Genomic DNA, 20,068 nt, shown 5'->3' on the forward strand with positions numbered 1-20,068 from the left:
TCTCCCACTGGTCGTCCAACTTGTGGAGCCGTCTCTTCCTCTTCAAGACCTGCTCTCCGGGTACCAGGGGAACAGCGGGAGCATACTGGTTGTAAGTTTTCTCTTGTCTTTCCCTAACCTGACAGAGACTTCGCTCCACGCTCTCCTGTACTCTCCGGTACTGCTGCTGCCTCTCTGTGTCCCAGTCTGTTTCTGGTGAAGTGTCCTCGGGTGTCAGGACTCCCATTTCCAGGTCAACAGGTAACTTACCAGGTCTTGCCCTCATTAGGTAAGCCGGGGTACAGTTGGTGGAACCTACCGGGATGTGGTTGTATAGGTCCACCAGATCGGGCAACTTCTCAGGCCACAGACTGCGTTCTTCCAGGGGCAACGTTTTTAGAAGATCCATTACCACCTGGTTCATTTTCTCACAAAGTCCATTAGTTTGCGGATGGTAGGGTGTCGTCCTTATCTTCCGGCAGCCATACAGATTGCAGAATTCCTGGAAGACCTCCGCTTCAAAGGCAGGTCCCTGGTCCGTCAGCACTTGGTCCGGGTACCCGTGTGGACGGCAAAAGTGCTGCTGGAAGGCTCTAGCTGCTGTTTGAGCCGTTAAGTCCTTGACGGGGACGACAACCAGAAACCGGGAGTAATGATCCACGATGGTTAACGCGTAGACGTAGCCACTTCTGCTTGGGGTCAGTTTTACATGATCCAAGGCTACCAGTTCCAACGGTTGCCGGGTGACGATGGACTGCAGGGGAGTCTTCTGGCTGGCACGGTCCTTCCTTCTCAGGTTGCACGGGCCACAGTCTCTGCACCACTTCTCGATGGTTCCCCTCATGCCTACCCAGTGGAACCGCTCGCGCAGCAGGAACTCCAGCTTCTTCCACCCGAAGTGTCCAGCTTCGTCGTGGTATGCCTCCATCACCATGGCTGCGTCTCTTCGTGGCACCACTACTTGCCAGAGTAATTCATGCGTCCGGGAGTTAACCATTCTGCGGCACAACTTCCCTTTGTAAAGGAACAGTCGACTCTTCTCTGCCCATAGTTGTTTGGCTTCCTCCGGAGCGTCTGGTTCAAGGCGAGCCTCCGGCCGAGTCAGCATCTCCTTCACCAGTCGGACGGCAGGGTCGCTGTCTTGCGTTTCCGCCCAGTTGTAGTGGGGTAAGGGGTTCAACGTAGCAGCCTGCTTACTCCTTACCCGGTGGGAATACTGGATAGTCCCATGACGGTGGAACGCAGGGAGTTCAACTTCTTCCAGTCCCTCCGGATCTTCTGCTCCGTCCGGCAGGTTGGGCATCCTGGACAGGGCGTCCGCGTTGGTATTGGAGCGTCCTGCCCGGTATTTGATTGTGAACTCGTAGTTGGACAGACGGGCCATCCACCTCTGCTCCAGGGCACCGAGTCTTGCCGTGTCCAGGTGTGTCAACGGGTTGTTATCCGTGTACACGGTGAACCGGGAAGAAGCGAGGTAATGCTTAAAGCGCTCGGTAACTGCCCATACTACGGCCAGGAACTCTAACTTAAATGAGCTGTAATTCTCGGGGTTCCTTTCGGTGGGTCGCAGTTTTCGGCTGGCGTAGGCGATTACTCGTTCCTTCCCCTGCTGGATCTGGGACAGTACGGCTCCTAGCCCGATGTTACTGGCGTCGGTGTAGAGGATAAAGGGCTGGCTATAATCCGGGTACGCCAGGATTTCGTCCCCCGTGAGGGCCATCTTCAGCTGGCGGAAGGACTCTTCTTCCAGCTCCTCCCATTTGAAGGGCGGCTTCTGGTTCTTGGCCTTCCGGGACTGGCCTATCAGGAGGTCCTGCATAGGTGCTGCCTTTTTGGTGAAACCGGGAATAAACCTTCGGTAGTAGCCTACCAACCCGAGGAACTGCCGCACTTCTTTTACGCTGGAGGGGCTTGGCCATTCCTTAATTGCGGTGATCTTATCAGGGTCGGGAGCCACTCCGTCAGCGCTCACCACGTGTCCCAGGTACTGCACCTTTGGTTTCAGGAGGTGACACTTGGAGGGTTTCACCTTTAGGCCGTAACTTGCCAGAGCTTCGAACACTTCCGCCAGGTGTTTCAGGTGGTCCTCATACGTCTTGGAATATACGATGACATCGTCCAGGTACAACAGGACCGTCTCGAAGTTTCTGTGGCCCAGACAACACTCCATTAGTCGTTGGAAGGTTCCCGGTGCGTTGCAGAGTCCGAACGGCATACAGGTGAACTCGCTAAGTCCCATCGGGGTGGTGAATGCGGTCTTCTCCCGGTCCGCCTCTGCTACAGGAACCTGCCAGTACCCGCTAGTGAGATCCAAGGTAGAGAAGAAGTTAGCAGATCTTAAAGCAGCCAATGACTCCTCTATCCTTGGTAAGGGGTACGCATCCTTGTGTGTGATACGATTGATTTTCCGGTAATCTACACACATCCTCATGGTGTTGTCTTTCTTTCGGACTAAGACTAGTGGAGCTGCCCAGGGGCTACAGCTATCCCTGATCACCCCAGCCTCCTTCATGTCTCTAAGCATCCCCTTGGCGTGTTGGTAGTGGGCAGGGGGTACGGGTCGATACCTCTCTTTTATAGGAGGATGGTCTCCCGTGGGGATGTGGTGTTCTACCCCCTTGACTCGCCCGAAGTCTAACGAGTGTTTACTGAACACTCTCTCGTACTCCTGAACCACCCGATAGACTCCTTGTTTCTGGTGTGCGGGAGTGGAGTCAGTACCCAGATGTAGTTGCTGACACCAGTCCTCCATGTTTTTCTTAGAGCCGTTACCTTCCTCCGGGTGAGATGGAGGCAAGGGTTCCACAGATTGTATAGAATTTTGGTTAATGGTATATAATTTGGCTAGCGTGGCATACCGGGGCAGGTACACTTCCCTCTCCCCGATATTTATTATGTGAACGGGCACCCTCCCATGGCGTACATCAACCACCCCCCGTGCTGTCAAAATGGTGGGCCTACTGTCCGAGTAAACTGGTTCTACCATTGCCTGGTAATCTCTACCTCTCAGACCAATAGCTGCCCGGCACCAAATCATCATTTCACTTTTTGGGGGCATGGCAATAGGAAAAGGGTCACACATTCTTACGCTACCAATCTCACCGCCGGAGAGTTCCACCTGTTGCCGTCGCATCAGTGCCCGGATCTCTTTCTGGAGCACCCGCTGCTCGCCGGAGCTGGCGTTCTTGGCAACCTGCTGTAAAAGGAAAATCACCTCTGCAAGACAATTTTCAATTACATTAGTTCCTAGAGTTATTTTTGGGTGACTCTCATGTTTGTCAATATCTACAATGATCAGTCCCTGTGCTGCCAGTTCGACTCTACCGATTTTGATGGTCACCTCTTTAAATCCGATCTGTGGCACGGGCTGGCCATTGCTGGCGATGATACTCAAGTCGTCGTCAGGGTAGCGGGTAATATCCGAGTCATTCCAGTACTGCTTAAAGAGCACGTACGGGATGGTGGTGACCTGTGACCCGGTGTCCAGTAGGGCACTCATGGGAATGCCATCCAGTACCACAGGCAAGACTGGACGTCCTCCCACATATCTGTCGCGCCAGTTCGATGGGCCTGGTGATCTTTTTCCTGGGGGTTGGCCCTCTACCCCAGGTTGTGCCCGTTTAAAGAACAGTACCTTGCCATATGTCCAGGTTGATTGCAGCGGCGGCAGATGGGTCGTCCGTCCTCGCTGTATCGGTCACTGGGTCTTCCTCTGGCCGGTGGGGTCCTCCTTGGTCGACGCCACGGGATGTCCTCCGGTCCAGATGCCAGCTGGATCTTCCCTGGGGTGGAAGCCTGTAAAGACTGCACAGTTCGGGTTAGCGCAGCAACGCTTTTAGCTAGCTCTTGGACCTGATGGTGTAGGTCTGGAGCCGGGTCATTGTCCAAAGCCTGCGCATCAGCTCCCACAGGCCCTGCCGACAAGGGCGCCGCCTCCTGGTGGTAAGTGATAGCAGGGCGCTTGTGGGTCACAACGCCACCCGGTGCCGGTTCTCGGAGCACCCGGATGGCTCTGTCCTTGAACTGTGCAAAGCCCAGATGGGGATCCTGTAAGGCCATTGCCCGCAACTGGGTTTGGTGGGTATTACAATACAGTCCCTCTATAAACTGTTCGGTCAACAGCCTGTCCTCGTTTCCCACTCCATCAGGGTCGGTCTGCTTAATGGCCCTCAGGGCCTCTTGTAGGTTTAGTGCATAGTCCCTTATACTCTCATGCGCTCGCTGCTTGCACCCGTAGAATCTAAGCTTAATCTCGGCTGAGGTGCGGGTATCAAAGGTGTCCTTCAGCCGGGTTAGTATCCCTGCGACAGTCTTCCTCCCAGGTGGCCAGGATTTTACTTCCCTTTTGGCTGCCCCGGTTAGTTGGGCCACCAGGATGCTCACTTTTTGCTCTTCTGTGAGGGGGTACACCTGGAAGAGGCTATCCAGCTTTTCTCTAAAGTCATGCAGGGTATGTGACTCCCCTGAGTACTGGGGTAGCCAAGCTGCTCCCGGGATATAGGGCATGGTGAAGGGCATAACTGCAGCAGCGGTAGCGCTGGCGGGGGTTGAGGCAGTGAAGCTCTCCTCCGTATCCGACATCTTCCTCCCCCCTAGTGGACCGTGGCCTACCTTGCGATGATCCTGTTCCGTAGGCCGCGGCTCCGCAGTGGATCGTCAGGGTTGAGGACCTTCCGTCGCGCTCCTGTGACGTCGGCGTCTGCTGGGCTCCTTCCAGGACCTTACGCAACATCCAGACGTGAGGCGGGGCTTCAGTTCTCGCGCGCTTTCGGAGTCCACGCCCCTCTTCTATCCGCGCGGCGTCCTCAAGATGGCGTCCAATGGCGGGAAAACTCCACGGATGGCGGGAAGAAGGCAGAAGATGGCGCCGGATGGCGGGAAACTTCACCGATGGCGGGAGGAAGGCTGAAGATGGCGCCGGATGGCGGGAATCTTCACCACAGGTAAGTTTGAAAAGTCTCTTTTTCAGGCACGCAGTACCCGGTGGTTGCGGGCACGAAATCCTGCCGACTACGCCAAAGTTGACGCGCCCCTGGGCCTGTGTCGCGCTGCGTTGCGCACGCGGGAGCTTACCCGGAGCCGGATCTCTTGAGGGTTGTAGTCTCGTGGCGGTGACCCGGTCCGTGCCCAGGGAGTCAAACTGAGCGGCGATGTAACAGCGGTAGATGGAGGACGACTACGCCACCCGTTGAATGCAGCTATGGAGCTGCCGCTGCAGGACAGTCCGCTGAGGCCGGTGGATGGATGGTGCAGCGTAGATGGTATAACCCCCAACGGGAGGGGTATGGCCTCAGGGCAGCAGATGTGGATGATGGGGGTAGCAGGAACCACTCAGAGACGGTGCGGTGTAATTCAGGGTCTTTACTGGCAACAACGATAGACCCTCCCGGAGTACTTGCTAGTGAACGGGGCCTGGTCAGTCCTTGAGCAGATGGGATCTCCCCTGGCCAGGCGGAGTTGTAGGCCTCCCAAACTGACTGTACTCTTCTGGCTACCTTGCTAGAAGCGGATATAAGTAGCCCACGTCCCTGAGTGTACCGTGTGGTGCTCACCCGTATGGCCGGTGACTCGGGGCCTTCTAATGGCTTCCGCTCCACGATGGCGGTGCTGGTCCCACGCGTGTGACCGTGCCTTCGGGTTTCTGGGCCTGAGGACCTGAAATCCCCTGCCGGTCGGCTTCTGCTGCTGGGTAAGAGTTAGTCCCCACAGCCTCGGACGCCGGGTCCGGTAAGAAAGCTTCTCAGTCAGGGCGAGCTCTGCAGCTGCCAGCCCCTGACTCGTAGTAGTATTGCTTCTGCTGTTTCTTGTCTCTACTCTCCTTGACTGACTAACCCTGCCTCAGCCCAGGGTTTATACAGGGGAAGTTCTTCCCCTCCCAAGACTGGGCAGGAGGTGTGGCATGCACAGGATCCCTGACCAAAGGACCTCCCACCTGCTCTCAGACATAACATTACATTACTGTGGAAAACCAGACCCCTGGGGTGCCACATTCCCCCCTAGTGAAATTTAGTACTCCGGGACTAAACATATTTTAGAAAAAACATAACAAGATATAACAACAATAATAGTACAATAAGAAGAAACACATAAAGGTGGTCACGGCATGTCCGTAACCGGGTGTAGTCTTTGAAGAAAGCAAGGTGTCCATTTCACCAAAACAGGGAGACGTAACCAGGTAGGGGTCTGTCCTACCCCGAGTCCTTAACAGTCTCTAGTCCATCCTGGGTTACGCTCCAACTATGTACAAGGATTCCCGGTAAATCCACCAAGGATTCCTAAAAATAACTGGAAACACAAAATTATACACAAGCAACAATACACAGATAAACATAAATAAAACAATTTATACACTTCAAATCCTCCAGCGTGCGGGTAACTGGCCTCTAGTGGCCCTAGTGGACCTACGGAGCTGACTGTCTGGCCCTGAACTACAGGGTGTAGGAGCTGTCAAGGGTAAACTGGGCAGCTGTCTACCGGCTCTTTGTCTCACTAGGGGTACGGCAGGCTCACTATAAGCAGAGGGTTGATCCTCCTGTTCTGCTTGTGTGGAGTCTTCTGCCTCCTGGACCGGCTGTTCTTCCAGCTCTACCTGTTGCTCCGTAGGTGCTTGGGATGCTGGTTGGAGGAAGGTGAGTACGGGTACCACAACTGCACCATTGACTTGAGTCCAAGACCGAGGGAAGTCCCCGAGCACAGTACTAACCATATCTTCCCTTTCCTCTACGGGTCGATGGTCTTCTTGTTCCTCTTCAGGGTTCCTCAGTTGTTCGGGACACTTCTTCAGGTGGTCCCGGGATACAATGGCTGTGGTTTCCCCTCCGTCTTTACTGATGGTACAAACCTTCGGGTTCTCGTGGCTTGAGGGCAGTACGGTGTACGGGTCCTTCTCCCACTGGTCGTCCAACTTGTGGAGCCGTCTCTTCCTCTTCAAGACCTGCTCTCCGGGTACCAGGGGAACAGCGGGAGCATACTGGTTGTAAGTTTTCTCTTGTCTTTCCCTAACCTGACAGAGACTTCGCTCCACGCTCTCCTGTACTCTCCGGTACTGCTGCTGCCTCTCTGTGTCCCAGTCTGTTTCTGGTGAAGTGTCCTCGGGTGTCAGGACTCCCATTTCCAGGTCAACAGGTAACTTACCAGGTCTTGCCCTCATTAGGTAAGCCGGGGTACAGTTGGTGGAACCTACCGGGATGTGGTTGTATAGGTCCACCAGATCGGGCAACTTCTCAGGCCACAGACTGCGTTCTTCCAGGGGCAACGTTTTTAGAAGATCCATTACCACCTGGTTCATTTTCTCACAAAGTCCATTAGTTTGCGGATGGTAGGGTGTCGTCCTTATCTTCCGGCAGCCATACAGATTGCAGAATTCCTGGAAGACCTCCGCTTCAAAGGCAGGTCCCTGGTCCGTCAGCACTTGGTCCGGGTACCCGTGTGGACGGCAAAAGTGCTGCTGGAAGGCTCTAGCTGCTGTTTGAGCCGTTAAGTCCTTGACGGGGACGACAACCAGAAACCGGGAGTAATGATCCACGATGGTTAACGCGTAGACGTAGCCACTTCTGCTTGGGGTCAGTTTTACATGATCCAAGGCTACCAGTTCCAACGGTTGCCGGGTGACGATGGACTGCAGGGGAGTCTTCTGGCTGGCACGGTCCTTCCTTCTCAGGTTGCACGGGCCACAGTCTCTGCACCACTTCTCGATGGTTCCCCTCATGCCTACCCAGTGGAACCGCTCGCGCAGCAGGAACTCCAGCTTCTTCCACCCGAAGTGTCCAGCTTCGTCGTGGTATGCCTCCATCACCATGGCTGCGTCTCTTCGTGGCACCACTACTTGCCAGAGTAATTCATGCGTCCGGGAGTTAACCATTCTGCGGCACAACTTCCCTTTGTAAAGGAACAGTCGACTCTTCTCTGCCCATAGTTGTTTGGCTTCCTCCGGAGCGTCTGGTTCAAGGCGAGCCTCCGGCCGAGTCAGCATCTCCTTCACCAGTCGGACGGCAGGGTCGCTGTCTTGCGTTTCCGCCCAGTTGTAGTGGGGTAAGGGGTTCAACGTAGCAGCCTGCTTACTCCTTACCCGGTGGGAATACTGGATAGTCCCATGACGGTGGAACGCAGGGAGTTCAACTTCTTCCAGTCCCTCCGGATCTTCTGCTCCGTCCGGCAGGTTGGGCATCCTGGACAGGGCGTCCGCGTTGGTATTGGAGCGTCCTGCCCGGTATTTGATTGTGAACTCGTAGTTGGACAGACGGGCCATCCACCTCTGCTCCAGGGCACCGAGTCTTGCCGTGTCCAGGTGTGTCAACGGGTTGTTATCCGTGTACACGGTGAACCGGGAAGAAGCGAGGTAATGCTTAAAGCGCTCGGTAACTGCCCATACTACGGCCAGGAACTCTAACTTAAATGAGCTGTAATTCTCGGGGTTCCTTTCGGTGGGTCGCAGTTTTCGGCTGGCGTAGGCGATTACTCGTTCCTTCCCCTGCTGGATCTGGGACAGTACGGCTCCTAGCCCGATGTTACTGGCGTCGGTGTAGAGGATAAAGGGCTGGCTATAATCCGGGTACGCCAGGATTTCGTCCCCCGTGAGGGCCATCTTCAGCTGGCGGAAGGACTCTTCTTCCAGCTCCTCCCATTTGAAGGGCGGCTTCTGGTTCTTGGCCTTCCGGGACTGGCCTATCAGGAGGTCCTGCATAGGTGCTGCCTTTTTGGTGAAACCGGGAATAAACCTTCGGTAGTAGCCTACCAACCCGAGGAACTGCCGCACTTCTTTTACGCTGGAGGGGCTTGGCCATTCCTTAATTGCGGTGATCTTATCAGGGTCGGGAGCCACTCCGTCAGCGCTCACCACGTGTCCCAGGTACTGCACCTTTGGTTTCAGGAGGTGACACTTGGAGGGTTTCACCTTTAGGCCATAACTTGCCAGAGCTTCGAACACTTCCGCCAGGTGTTTCAGGTGGTCCTCATACGTCTTGGAATATACGATGACATCGTCCAGGTACAACAGGACCGTCTCGAAGTTTCTGTGGCCCAGACAACACTCCATTAGTCGTTGGAAGGTTCCCGGTGCGTTGCAGAGTCCGAACGGCATACAGGTGAACTCGCTAAGTCCCATCGGGGTGGTGAATGCGGTCTTCTCCCGGTCCGCCTCTGCTACAGGAACCTGCCAGTACCCGCTAGTGAGATCCAAGGTAGAGAAGAAGTTAGCAGATCTTAAAGCAGCCAATGACTCCTCTATCCTTGGTAAGGGGTACGCATCCTTGTGTGTGATACGATTGATTTTCCGGTAATCTACACACATCCTCATGGTGTTGTCTTTCTTTCGGACTAAGACTAGTGGAGCTGCCCAGGGGCTACAGCTATCCCTGATCACCCCAGCCTCCTTCATGTCTCTAAGCATCCCCTTGGCGTGTTGGTAGTGGGCAGGGGGTACGGGTCGATACCTCTCTTTTATAGGAGGATGGTCTCCCGTGGGGATGTGGTGTTCTACCCCCTTGACTCGCCCGAAGTCTAACGAGTGTTTACTGAACACTCTCTCGTACTCCTGAACCACCCGATAGACTCCTTGTTTCTGGTGTGCGGGAGTGGAGTCAGTACCCAGATGTAGTTGCTGACACCAGTCCTCCATGTTTTTCTTAGAGCCGTTACCTTCCTCCGGGTGAGATGGAGGCAAGGGTTCCACAGATTGTATAGAATTTTGGTTAATGGTATATAATTTGGCTAGCGTGGCATACCGGGGCAGGTACACTTCCCTCTCCCCGATATTTATTATGCGAACGGGCACCCTCCCATGGCGTACATCAACCACCCCCGTGCTGTCAAAATGGTGGGCCTACTGTCCGAGTAAACTGGTTCTACCATTGCCTGGTAATCTCTACCTCTCAGACCAATAGCTGCCCGGCACCAAATCATCATTTCACTTTTTGGGGGCATGGCAATAGGAAAAGGGTCACACATTCTTACGCTACCAATCTCACCGCCGGAGAGTTCCACCTGTTGCCGTCGCATCAGTGCCCGGATCTCTTTCTGGAGCACCCGCTGCTCGCCGGAGCTGGCGTTCTTGGCAACCTGCTGTAAAAGGAAAATCACCTCTGCAAGACAATTTTCAATTACATTAGTTCCTAGAGTTATTTTTGGGTGACTCTCATGTTTGTCAATATCTACAATGATCAGTCCCTGTGCTGCCAGTTCGACTCTACCGATTTTGATGGTCACCTCTTTAAATCCGATCTGTGGCACGGGCTGGCCATTGCTGGCGATGATACTCAAGTCGTCGTCAGGGTAGCGGGTAATATCCGAGTCATTCCAGTACTGCTTAAAGAGCACGTACGGGATGGTGGTGACCTGTGACCCGGTGTCCAGTAGGGCACTCATGGGAATGCCATCCAGTACCACAGGCAAGACTGGACGTCCTCCCACATATCTGTCGCGCCAGTTCGATGGGCCTGGTGATCTTTTTCCTGGGGGTTGGCCCTCTACCCCAGGTTGTGCCCGTTTAAAGAACAGTACCTTGCCATATGTCCAGGTTGATTGCAGCGGCGGCAGATGGGTCGTCCGTCCTCGCTGTATCGGTCACTGGGTCTTCCTCTGGCCGGTGGGGTCCTCCTTGGTCGACGCCACGGGATGTCCTCCGGTCCAGATGCCAGCTGGATCTTCCCTGGGGTGGAAGCCTGTAAAGACTGCACAGTTCGGGTTAGCGCAGCAACGCTTTTAGCTAGCTCTTGGACCTGATGGTGTAGGTCTGGAGCCGGGTCATTGTCCAAAGCCTGCGCATCAGCTCCCACAGGCCCTGCCGACAAGGGCGCCGCCTCCTGGTGGTAAGTGATAGCAGGGCGCTTGTGGGTCACAACGCCACCCGGTGCCGGTTCTCGGAGCACCCGGATGGCTCTGTCCTTGAACTGTGCAAAGCCCAGATGGGGATCCTGTAAGGCCATTGCCCGCAACTGGGTTCGGTGGGTATTACAATACAGTCCCTCTATAAACTGTTCGGTCAACAGCCTGTCCTCGTTTCCCACTCCATCAGGGTCGGTCTGCTTAATGGCCCTCAGGGCCTCTTGTAGGTTTAGTGCATAGTCCCTTATACTCTCATGCGCTCGCTGCTTGCACCCGTAGAATCTAAGCTTAATCTCGGCTGAGGTGCGGGTATCAAAGGTGTCCTTCAGCCGGGTTAGTATCCCTGCGACAGTCTTCCTCCCAGGTGGCCAGGATTTTACTTCCCTTTTGGCTGCCCCGGTTAGTTGGGCCACCAGGATGCTCACTTTTTGCTCTTCTGTGAGGGGGTACACCTGGAAGAGGCTATCCAGCTTTTCTCTAAAGTCATGCAGGGTATGTGACTCCCCTGAGTACTGGGGTAGCCAAGCTGCTCCCGGGATATAGGGCATGGTGAAGGGCATAACTGCAGCAGCGGTAGCGCTGGCGGGGGTTGAGGCAGTGAAGCTCCCCTCCGTATCCGACATCTTCCTCCCCCCTAGTGGACCGTGGCCTACCTTGCGATGATCCTCTTCCGTAGGCCGCGGCTCCGCAGTGGATCGTCAGGGTTGAGGACCTTCCGTCGCGCTCCTGTGACGTCGGCGTCTGCTGGGCTCCTTCCAGGACCTTACGCAACGTCCGGACGTGAGGCGGGGCTTCAGTTCTCGCGCGCTTTCGGAGTCCACGCCCCTCTTCTTCCCGCGCGGCGTCCTCAAGATGGCGTCCAATGGCGGGAAAACTCCACGGATGGCGGGAAGAAGGCAGAAGATGGCGCCGGATGGCGGGAAACTTCACCGATGGCGGGAAGAAGGCTGAAGATGGCGCCGGATGGCGGGAATCTTCACCACAGGTAAGTTTGAAAAGTCTCTTTTTCAGGCACGCAGTACCCGGTGGTTGCGGGCACGAAATCCTGCCGACTACGCCAAAGTTGACGCGCCCCTGGGCCTGTGTCGCGCTGCGTTGCGCACGCGGGAGCTTACCCGGAGCCGGATCTCTTGAGGGTTGTAGTCTCGTGGCGGTGACCCGGTCCGTGCCCAGGGAGTCAAACTGAGCGGCGATGTAACAGCGGTAGATGGAGGACGACTACGCCACCCGTTGAATGCAGCTATGGAGCTGCCGCTGCAGGACAGTCCGCTGAGGCCGGTGGATGGATGGTGCAGCGTAGATGGTATAACCCCCAACGGGAGGGGTATGGCCTCAGGGCAGCAGATGTGGATGATGGGGGTAGCAGGAACCACTCAGAGACGGTGCGGTGTAATTCAGGGTCTTTACTGGCAACAATGATAGACCCTCCCGGAGTACTTGCTAGTGAACGGGGCCTGGTCAGTCCTTGAGCAGATGGGATCTCCCCTGGCCAGGTGGAGTTGTAGGCCTCCCAAACTGACTGTACTCTTCTGGCTACCTTGCTAGAAGCGGATATAAGTAGCCCACGTCCCTGAGTGTACCGTGTGGTGCTCACCCGTATGGCCGGTGACTCGGGGCCTTCTAATGGCTTCCGCTCCACGATGGCGGTGCTGGTCCCACGCGTGTGACCGTGCCTTCGGGTTTCTGGGCCTGAGGACCTGAAATCCCCTGCCGGTCGGCTTCTGCTGCTGGGTAAGAGTTAGTCCCCACAGCCTCGGACGCCGGGTCCGGTAAGAAAGCTTCTCAGTCAGGGCGAGCTCTGCAGCTGCCAGCCCCTGACTCGTAGTAGTATTGCTTCTGCTGTTTCTTGTCTCTACTCTCCTTGACTGACTAACCCTGCCTCAGCCCAGGGTTTATACAGGGGAAGTTCTTCCCCTCCCAAGACTGGGCAGGAGGTGTGGCATGCACAGGATCCCTGACCAAAGGACCTCCCACCTGCTCTCAGACATAACATTACATTACTGTGGAAAACCAGACCCCTGGGGTGCCACACATGCGCTGTGAGAATTCAGAAGCCTGCGGTCACCTCAAACCTAAGCAAGCCCTTTATTTATAAAATGAAGTCCTGTAGCATGTCTGAGCCTAACAGTGTGTAATACACTCACTGTCAGGATTCAGCTCTGCTCGCTGGTTCCAGCAGTCATCACATGGTCACTTCACTCATATGTGATTTTCATACTTATGGTCACCTGACAACTCGCTTTTCTTCCGGCTTCTGACATCTTTTCACTGAACATTGAGAGAATTAGGGAGAGCAGCTTGTCGGCACGTGACTAAGTGCGCAAAGTGGTAGCAGTGGTGTTATTTCCAGGCAGTGGGGGTATGTAACGTTACCTGGGGTAGAACATATCTGTTTAGTGCATTTTTACATTTCAACCAGTAAGTGGCCAACCCTTTAGTTCGTTGCTTCTCAGAATTTGTGAGTGTGAATAGACGCTAAACATGTTTGCTCCTGGCTATTATTTAACTGTTCTGTTCATCTGTATGAGGCGTGTGGAGATCCAGGCAACTGGATCACATTCAGGGGAAAATGTCTGCAATAAATTCTGCATGTAAATTACATTATGGGATGAAATTATTACAAGAAAATTTGCCTGTTCTTCCGGTTCTACATCTGCTACATGCTGAAACTGTGTCTGCGGTTCAGTGCTTCCCCTTTAGCTGATGTTTGCATAAAACTACACATCCCATCATGCTGCAGGAGGAGGAACATGCCCAGCATTTCCCTTTCGGTTACTCTACAGGTCAGCTGATGAGAACGTGATTGTTTCTCTGCTGAAACAACACCTTTGTTGCCTTCATCTGCTACAGGCGAAGCACCATGGCTACTAGTGGACCAGAACCAAGGCTGCGCTATCACAACAAGGTGGTCATCGTCACCGGTGGCACGAAGGGCATCGGAGAGGCAGCCGTCAGGGTTTTTGGTAAGAACTTATTATATTGTGTATGCGAAAGTGCAAAACAATTTACAATTTTAGTATCAAATACAAAACAAATCCTCCACACTTGTGGTGGGTGAAACACATGACCTCCTTAGACCTTCTATACCTTCATCTCCCATCCAGGTTATCCCAAACGTTCCCCCTTCAGCTATTCTCCCCCGACTTCAAAATTAATATTCCCTCTAGAGAAAACTGAGCAGATATGTAATTTGCACGGTGGGAGCAGCGATAAGCTGCTACCAAACAGATTTGACTATGCTTATCTCCTGGAAATAAAGGGACTGAAGTACTCAAATTGTACTTTTGGGAGCCCTGTTTCCCCACACACACATTGCGGTTACTAATTGCAGCATTCTGAATCTCAATTTTTTTTTTTGAAATTCAAGGTTTCTCTAACTATAAAAGTGTAGTTAAATAAGATTAAAGGGGTTGTCCATAACTGCCAATGTCATACTGATTGACAGCTGGCTCCCCACAGTTAGGTAGCGGGGAGCCGACTATCAACCAGCATGAAACCATCGACAGAGCAAGGCGGATGAGAAGCCACTCCTCTGTCAACGTGATGCCAGCGGAAGCTGTGTGCCAGCGGCAGGTAGTTGCTTAGGGCCATAGTAATAAAAAAAAAAATAGTCATGGATCACCCCTTTAAATTAATATGTTATGCAATATAGTTTACATCTGAAAGGTGCCCAGTCTACAGTTACTGCCCCAGCTGTTACTGTTTCAGATAGTGTTCTGTGTTGGCATTTGACCAGAGATGAGTATGAAGGGGGCTGGCTGACGGGTCATTGCAGTGACTGAGCCAGCCCCCTTCTCTGGCTATTGAAATGAGTAGACAGCTTCCTTCACAAACAGCTCTGATGATGACGTGACACAGGGAAGTGCTGTCCTGTGCAGGGCACAAACTGGAAGAGGACGTGCCTGGAGTGGAGCTTTTAATTGTTCATCTATAGGGCAAAAAGTATCTTAGCATGTTGCATCACTGAAATAACTCCATTTTTTAGCTAGACAACTCATTTAAATAGTTATTTTAATAGTTAAAATTTTTTAATTACTATGAGGAATATCAATATTATCCAACTATCCTTTCCATCACATGAGCCACATATCATCATTGCAATATGGAGGAGCGGTGAAAGAACCTTACAGTTAAGTTGATTCACTTCTTGCGAAACTTATAGGAAATCTCAGCTCCCAGTGTAATAGCCGAACAATGGCGTCTCAGATGTGCTCCATGGGAGACAAGTCTGGAGACGCTGCAGCCATGGTAGCAGTTTAGGACATGCAGGCTGCTCACAGGAGCACGAAAAACATGCAGCCTGGTAATGACATATTGAAAAATACATTTTGTCGAGATCTATGGGATGTGCTGGAAAAATAAGTCTGGACTATGGAGGTCCCACCCCACAAATTACAGGATTTACAACAAGTGCTGCTAATGTATTAGTGCAAAATACCAAAGGACATCATTAGAGATCTTGATACGTTCATGCCTTGATGGGTCAGATCTGTTTTGGTGACTCGAGGAGAACCTACCCAATGTTAGGCAGAGGGGTTTTAATGCTATGACTGATGTATGTGCAGAGTTCTATAGGATACATGTAGGTTGTGGTTTTTTGTTTTTTTTAGGATAAATAAAATGTCAGCTAGAAATAAAATAATAGGAATTGGAAAATCTGGAGTTTCCTTCCCTGAAGCGGCTCTGCATAAAACATAAAAAATGCATATTTTAAAATAATATATTACATTTTTTTCACAATTTATTGCATTTGATTTGCCGGTGAAGGCTCCAAAGTGCACATTTTTTTGTTTCCTGTTAATGTTTGATAAATCGTTCATCTTGATCTTTAAACCTGGAGATGTCCGACAAGTCTCAGGCTACGAGCCATATCGTTCTGTATTAAAGCCACATTTAGGGAAATAGTTTTTCTGTCGAATGGATCTAAATATTTAACTTCATATGTTACATCCATGTCTGTGCTCGCTCCTTCTGCTTCTGTAGCCGTGTGGCACCGCGACAGTGCAGCAGCTCTGTTTGATATTCTGGGACTTGTGGTGCCATCCAGGCAGGAACATGGTCATCTCATTAACTCCCCTTATCTATGGGCAGGACTCGCACTATATGAACAGCTCCCTGCCTTCATTTGCCATTCAGGATATGTGCACACGACGTCTTTTTCAGAAACCGACAAGTTTTTCACGAGGAAGATGCTCAAGCAAATAACGGCGGGTTTTTCCCTGAAGCATCTTTTTTTTGTATATTTTTGGTAGTTTCTTGAGTGCTTTTTTGACCACCGATGAGTTTTTTTGAGCATGTCATTTTTTTTCTTACATAAAAATGCATATGTTTATTCTTTTGAACTTTTAGGTGGATTCCGCTCCAACCCCCCACCCCTTAGAAGAGATGTTGTGTACACATACCCTGACCCTTGTTCTGTCCCTATACCTCTGTTATTTGATCCTGTGTGTTTTTCAGTTGCTGACTTCGGACTATTTTAACCTTTTCCTTTTGCCTGACGATTCTGCCTTTTTGTTTTCTGACTTTTCTGGTTTTGACTCTGTTTATAAAACCCTTCTCAGCCAGCCCGCTCCACCGGCCAGCAGCTACTATGTGGACCCAACCTAGAGGGCTCTGTGAAAATCCATATCTCAGAATAGGGGCTGAAGGGTGAAGACAAATGTTCCTCTGGGACTTGTTGGGCAGAGTAGCCTTTCTATGGAAGCCCTATAAAGAGCTGTCAGGTGGTTATGAACATAGCAAAGTACAATATCCCAACGGTGAGACAGCAGGGATGAGAAGATGATTGTTATCAGTGATGTGCCTGCCATGGAAGCATGACATCAACTGCCATTATACTTGGCCGGCGCTCATCTACTGATGTCCTGTTCCTCACCATACCGTGTTCATTTGCCATATGCAACGGAAAGCTCCCAGGCGCATACCTTAAAGCGAATGGGTCATCAGAAAATGACCTATTGCTTAAATCAGATTTTTGTGTTAAATGAATTTTTTTTTCACATCACAATCGGTAATAAAAATAAAATAAAGATTTCTTGCAATTTTCATACTGGCCACTGAGGCTTTTTTAGACTTGACCTATTGTTTCAGGAAACAACACATGTACATAGCCACAATGGTTGTATTCTATCCCTATCCTTTATATTGAAGCATCTAATAAGCATGTGCAAAGGTCATTGTGAGGAGAGAAGGAGCTGTGACATTGCCTGTTGTGATTGGTTGGTCCTGTGTTATCAACTGTGTATAGAAGTGTTACCTCTCATTGTAATCGTGCCTCTGCTGATAAGGAGCCTGCTGAAAACTGTTCCTGAAAGGACAGGAAATGTGAGTCTAAAAAAGCCCCAGTGTGAACTATTGTGTTTCCTAATAAAGTTTGTATTATAAAAAAAACATTGTCAAAAATGTTTAAAAGATTAATGTAACACAAAAACCTGATTTAAACAATGTACATTTTCTGATTACACGTTAACTTTAAATACAGTGGTGGCCAAATGTATTGGCACCCCTGCAATTCTGTCAGATAATACTCAGTTTCTTCCTGAAAATGATTGCAATCACAAATTCTTTGGTATTATTATCTTCATTTAATTTGCTTGCAAGGAAAAAACACAAAAGAGAATGAAGCAAAAATCAAATCATTGATCATTTCACACAAAACTCCAAAAATGGGCCACACAAAAGTATTGGCACCCTCAGCCTAATACTAGGTTGCACAACCTTTAGCCAAAATAACTGCGAACAACCGCTTCCGGTAACCATCAATGAGTTTCTTACAATGCTCTGCTGGAATTGTAGACCATTCTTCTTTGGCAAACTGCTCCAGGTCCCTGATATTTGAAGGGTGCCTTCTCCAAACTGCCATTTTGAGATCTCTCCACAGGTGTTCTATGGGATTCAGGTCTGGACTCATTGCTGGCCACCTTAGAAGTCTCCAGTGCTTTCTCTCAAACCATTTTATAGTGCTTTTGGAAGTGTGTTTTGGGTCATTGTCCTGCTGGAAGACCCATGACCTCTGAGGGAGACCCAGCTTTCTCACACTGGGCCCTACATTATGCTGAAAAATTTGTTGGTAGTCTTCAGACTTCATAATGCCATGCACACGGTCAAGCAGTCCAGTGCCAGAGGCAGCAAAGCAACCCCAAAACATCAGGGAACCTCCGCCATGTTTGACTGTAGGGACCGTGTTCTTTTCTTTGAATGCCTCTTTTTTTTCCTGTACACTCTTTGTTGATGCTTTTTCCCAAAAAGCCCTACTTTTGTCTCATCTGACCAGAGAACATTCTTCCAAAACGTTTTAGGCTTTCTCAGGTAAGTTTTGGCAAACTCCAGCCTGGCTTTTTTATGTCTCGGGGTATCCTACCATACAGTCCCTTTTCATTTAGACGCCGACGGATAGTACGGGTTGAAACTGTTGTACCCTCGGACTGCAGGGCAGCTTGAACTTGTTTGGATGTTAGTCGAGGTTCTTTATCCACCATCCGCACAATCTTGCGTTGAAATCTCTCGTCAATTTTTCTTTTCCGTCCACATCTAGGGAGGTTAGCCACAGTGCCATGGGCTTTAAACTTCTTGATGACACTGCGCACGGAAGACACAGGAACATTCAGGTCTTTGGAGATGGACTTGTAGCCTTGAGATTGCTCATGCTTCCTCACAATTTGGTTTCTCAAGTCCTCAGACAGTTCTTTGGTCTTCTTTCTTTTCTCCATGCTCAATGTGGTACACACAAGGACACAGGACAGAGGTTGAGTCAACTTTAATCCATGTTAACTGGCTGCAAGTGTGATTTAGTTATTGCCAACACCTGTTAGGTGCCACAGGTAAGTTACAGGTGCTGTTAATTACACAAATTAGAGAAGCATCACATGATTTTTCAAACAGTGAAAATACTTTTGTCCACCCCCTTTTTTAGGTTTGGTGTGGAATTGTATCCAATTTGGCTTTAGGACAATTCTTTTTGTGTTTTTTCCTTGAAGATAAATTAAATGAAGATAATTATACCAAAGGATTTGTGATTGCAATCATTTCCAGGAAGAAACTGAGTATTATCTGACAGAATTGCAGGGGTGCCAATACTTTTGGCCACCACTGTAGATCCATAGGGCTTTGTTCACGCTATACTCTAAACGTATGCTATTATAGCATATAGGTGACCTATACTAATGATTTTTAGGTTTCTGTTGTGAAATCCTCCAGACTGAAACCTCTGACGCACACTGACTTCAGACAGTGCTAAAGTGCTTGCCAGAGCAACAACCTGCAGCTGCCACTAGATGGCGCTCACTCTATACAGAGATCACTACTTGCTGTATATTCCTACACCCCCCCAGTTGGGAGCTGCTTGCCTCCAAAATTGTCATTTATCTAACTAGAAACAGTGCAGCACAGGATTCTAGATATTAAAATAGAACGCTGGGCATAAAGTTTAGTCCCTTTGTTCTGCCATGGAGGTTCAGGAGAAGCGGTGAGGATCCTTGAGAGCTAATACAAACTATATGCTGCAGATATCATTCACTTTGCTGGTACTAGGAAGTCTTTCAGGTTTTGGAACAAAACGCAACAAAAACGCAATGTGTGCACATACCCTATTGGTTAAACAGTTTATTCTGATCCCATTAAAGAAGCACTTTTCCTTCTATGAAAATTGTTATCCTCTTAATATCGTGCAATCATCATATTATATATCACTGTGTACTTACAATTGCTCATTTTTCTTTCTACCCAGATAATTCTTCTCTTTTCCATTAGGTCTATGACATCACCTGATTAAAAACTGACTAGATGAATATTTCTAAGCTCTATGTATAAACAGGAGGTCAATTTTTTCCTGTAAGAGTCACTGCAAAAGTCCCTGGAAGGGAGGAAGAGGGAGCAGTTGGGTCAGAAGTTGAACAGGGGAATGACTCATGCAGGGACAAGAGACTTCCTGTTTCTACATAGAACAGAGAGAAGAATTATCTGGGTAGAAAGGCAAAATGAGCAATTGTAAGTACACAGTGCTATATAATATGATGACTGTAATATATTAAGACGATAAAAACTTTTATAGGAGGAGTGCTTCTTTAACTGGTAACATAAACCAAGATGGCAAACAGCGGACTGCACACAGCTACTGCAATCTGAAGAAACATCCGTAGCTGGAAAATTCACAGATCATGTATTTTAGGTGCAGAAACAGCTCAGAGATTGCTCCCTTGTCCAGTGTGATAACTATACAAACAGCACTATATATCCCAGCTGCCTAGTCCACATTCTGTTTGTTTGTTCC

General features: G+C 50.4%; 1 protein-coding gene across 1 annotated transcript in view; it reads left to right on the top strand.

The window, feature by feature from the left end:
- Positions 1–13,525: 13,525 nt before the first annotated feature.
- Positions 13,526–20,068, top strand: part of HSD17B14 (hydroxysteroid 17-beta dehydrogenase 14) — a 33,612-nt gene continuing 27,069 nt past the window's right edge. The window contains exon 1 of the mRNA XM_073656330.1: positions 13,526–13,763. Within this exon, the coding sequence (XP_073512431.1) occupies positions 13,661–13,763 (103 nt within the window). The 5' untranslated portion in view covers positions 13,526–13,660. The remainder of the gene's footprint in view (positions 13,764–20,068) is intronic.

Source organism: Phyllobates terribilis, unplaced genomic scaffold (assembly GCF_046119375.1).
Source record: "Phyllobates terribilis strain yellow unplaced genomic scaffold, ASM4611937v1 Scaffold_12__6_contigs__length_324123572, whole genome shotgun sequence".
In the NCBI taxonomy this organism is placed as follows: domain Eukaryota; kingdom Metazoa; phylum Chordata; class Amphibia; order Anura; family Dendrobatidae; genus Phyllobates; species Phyllobates terribilis.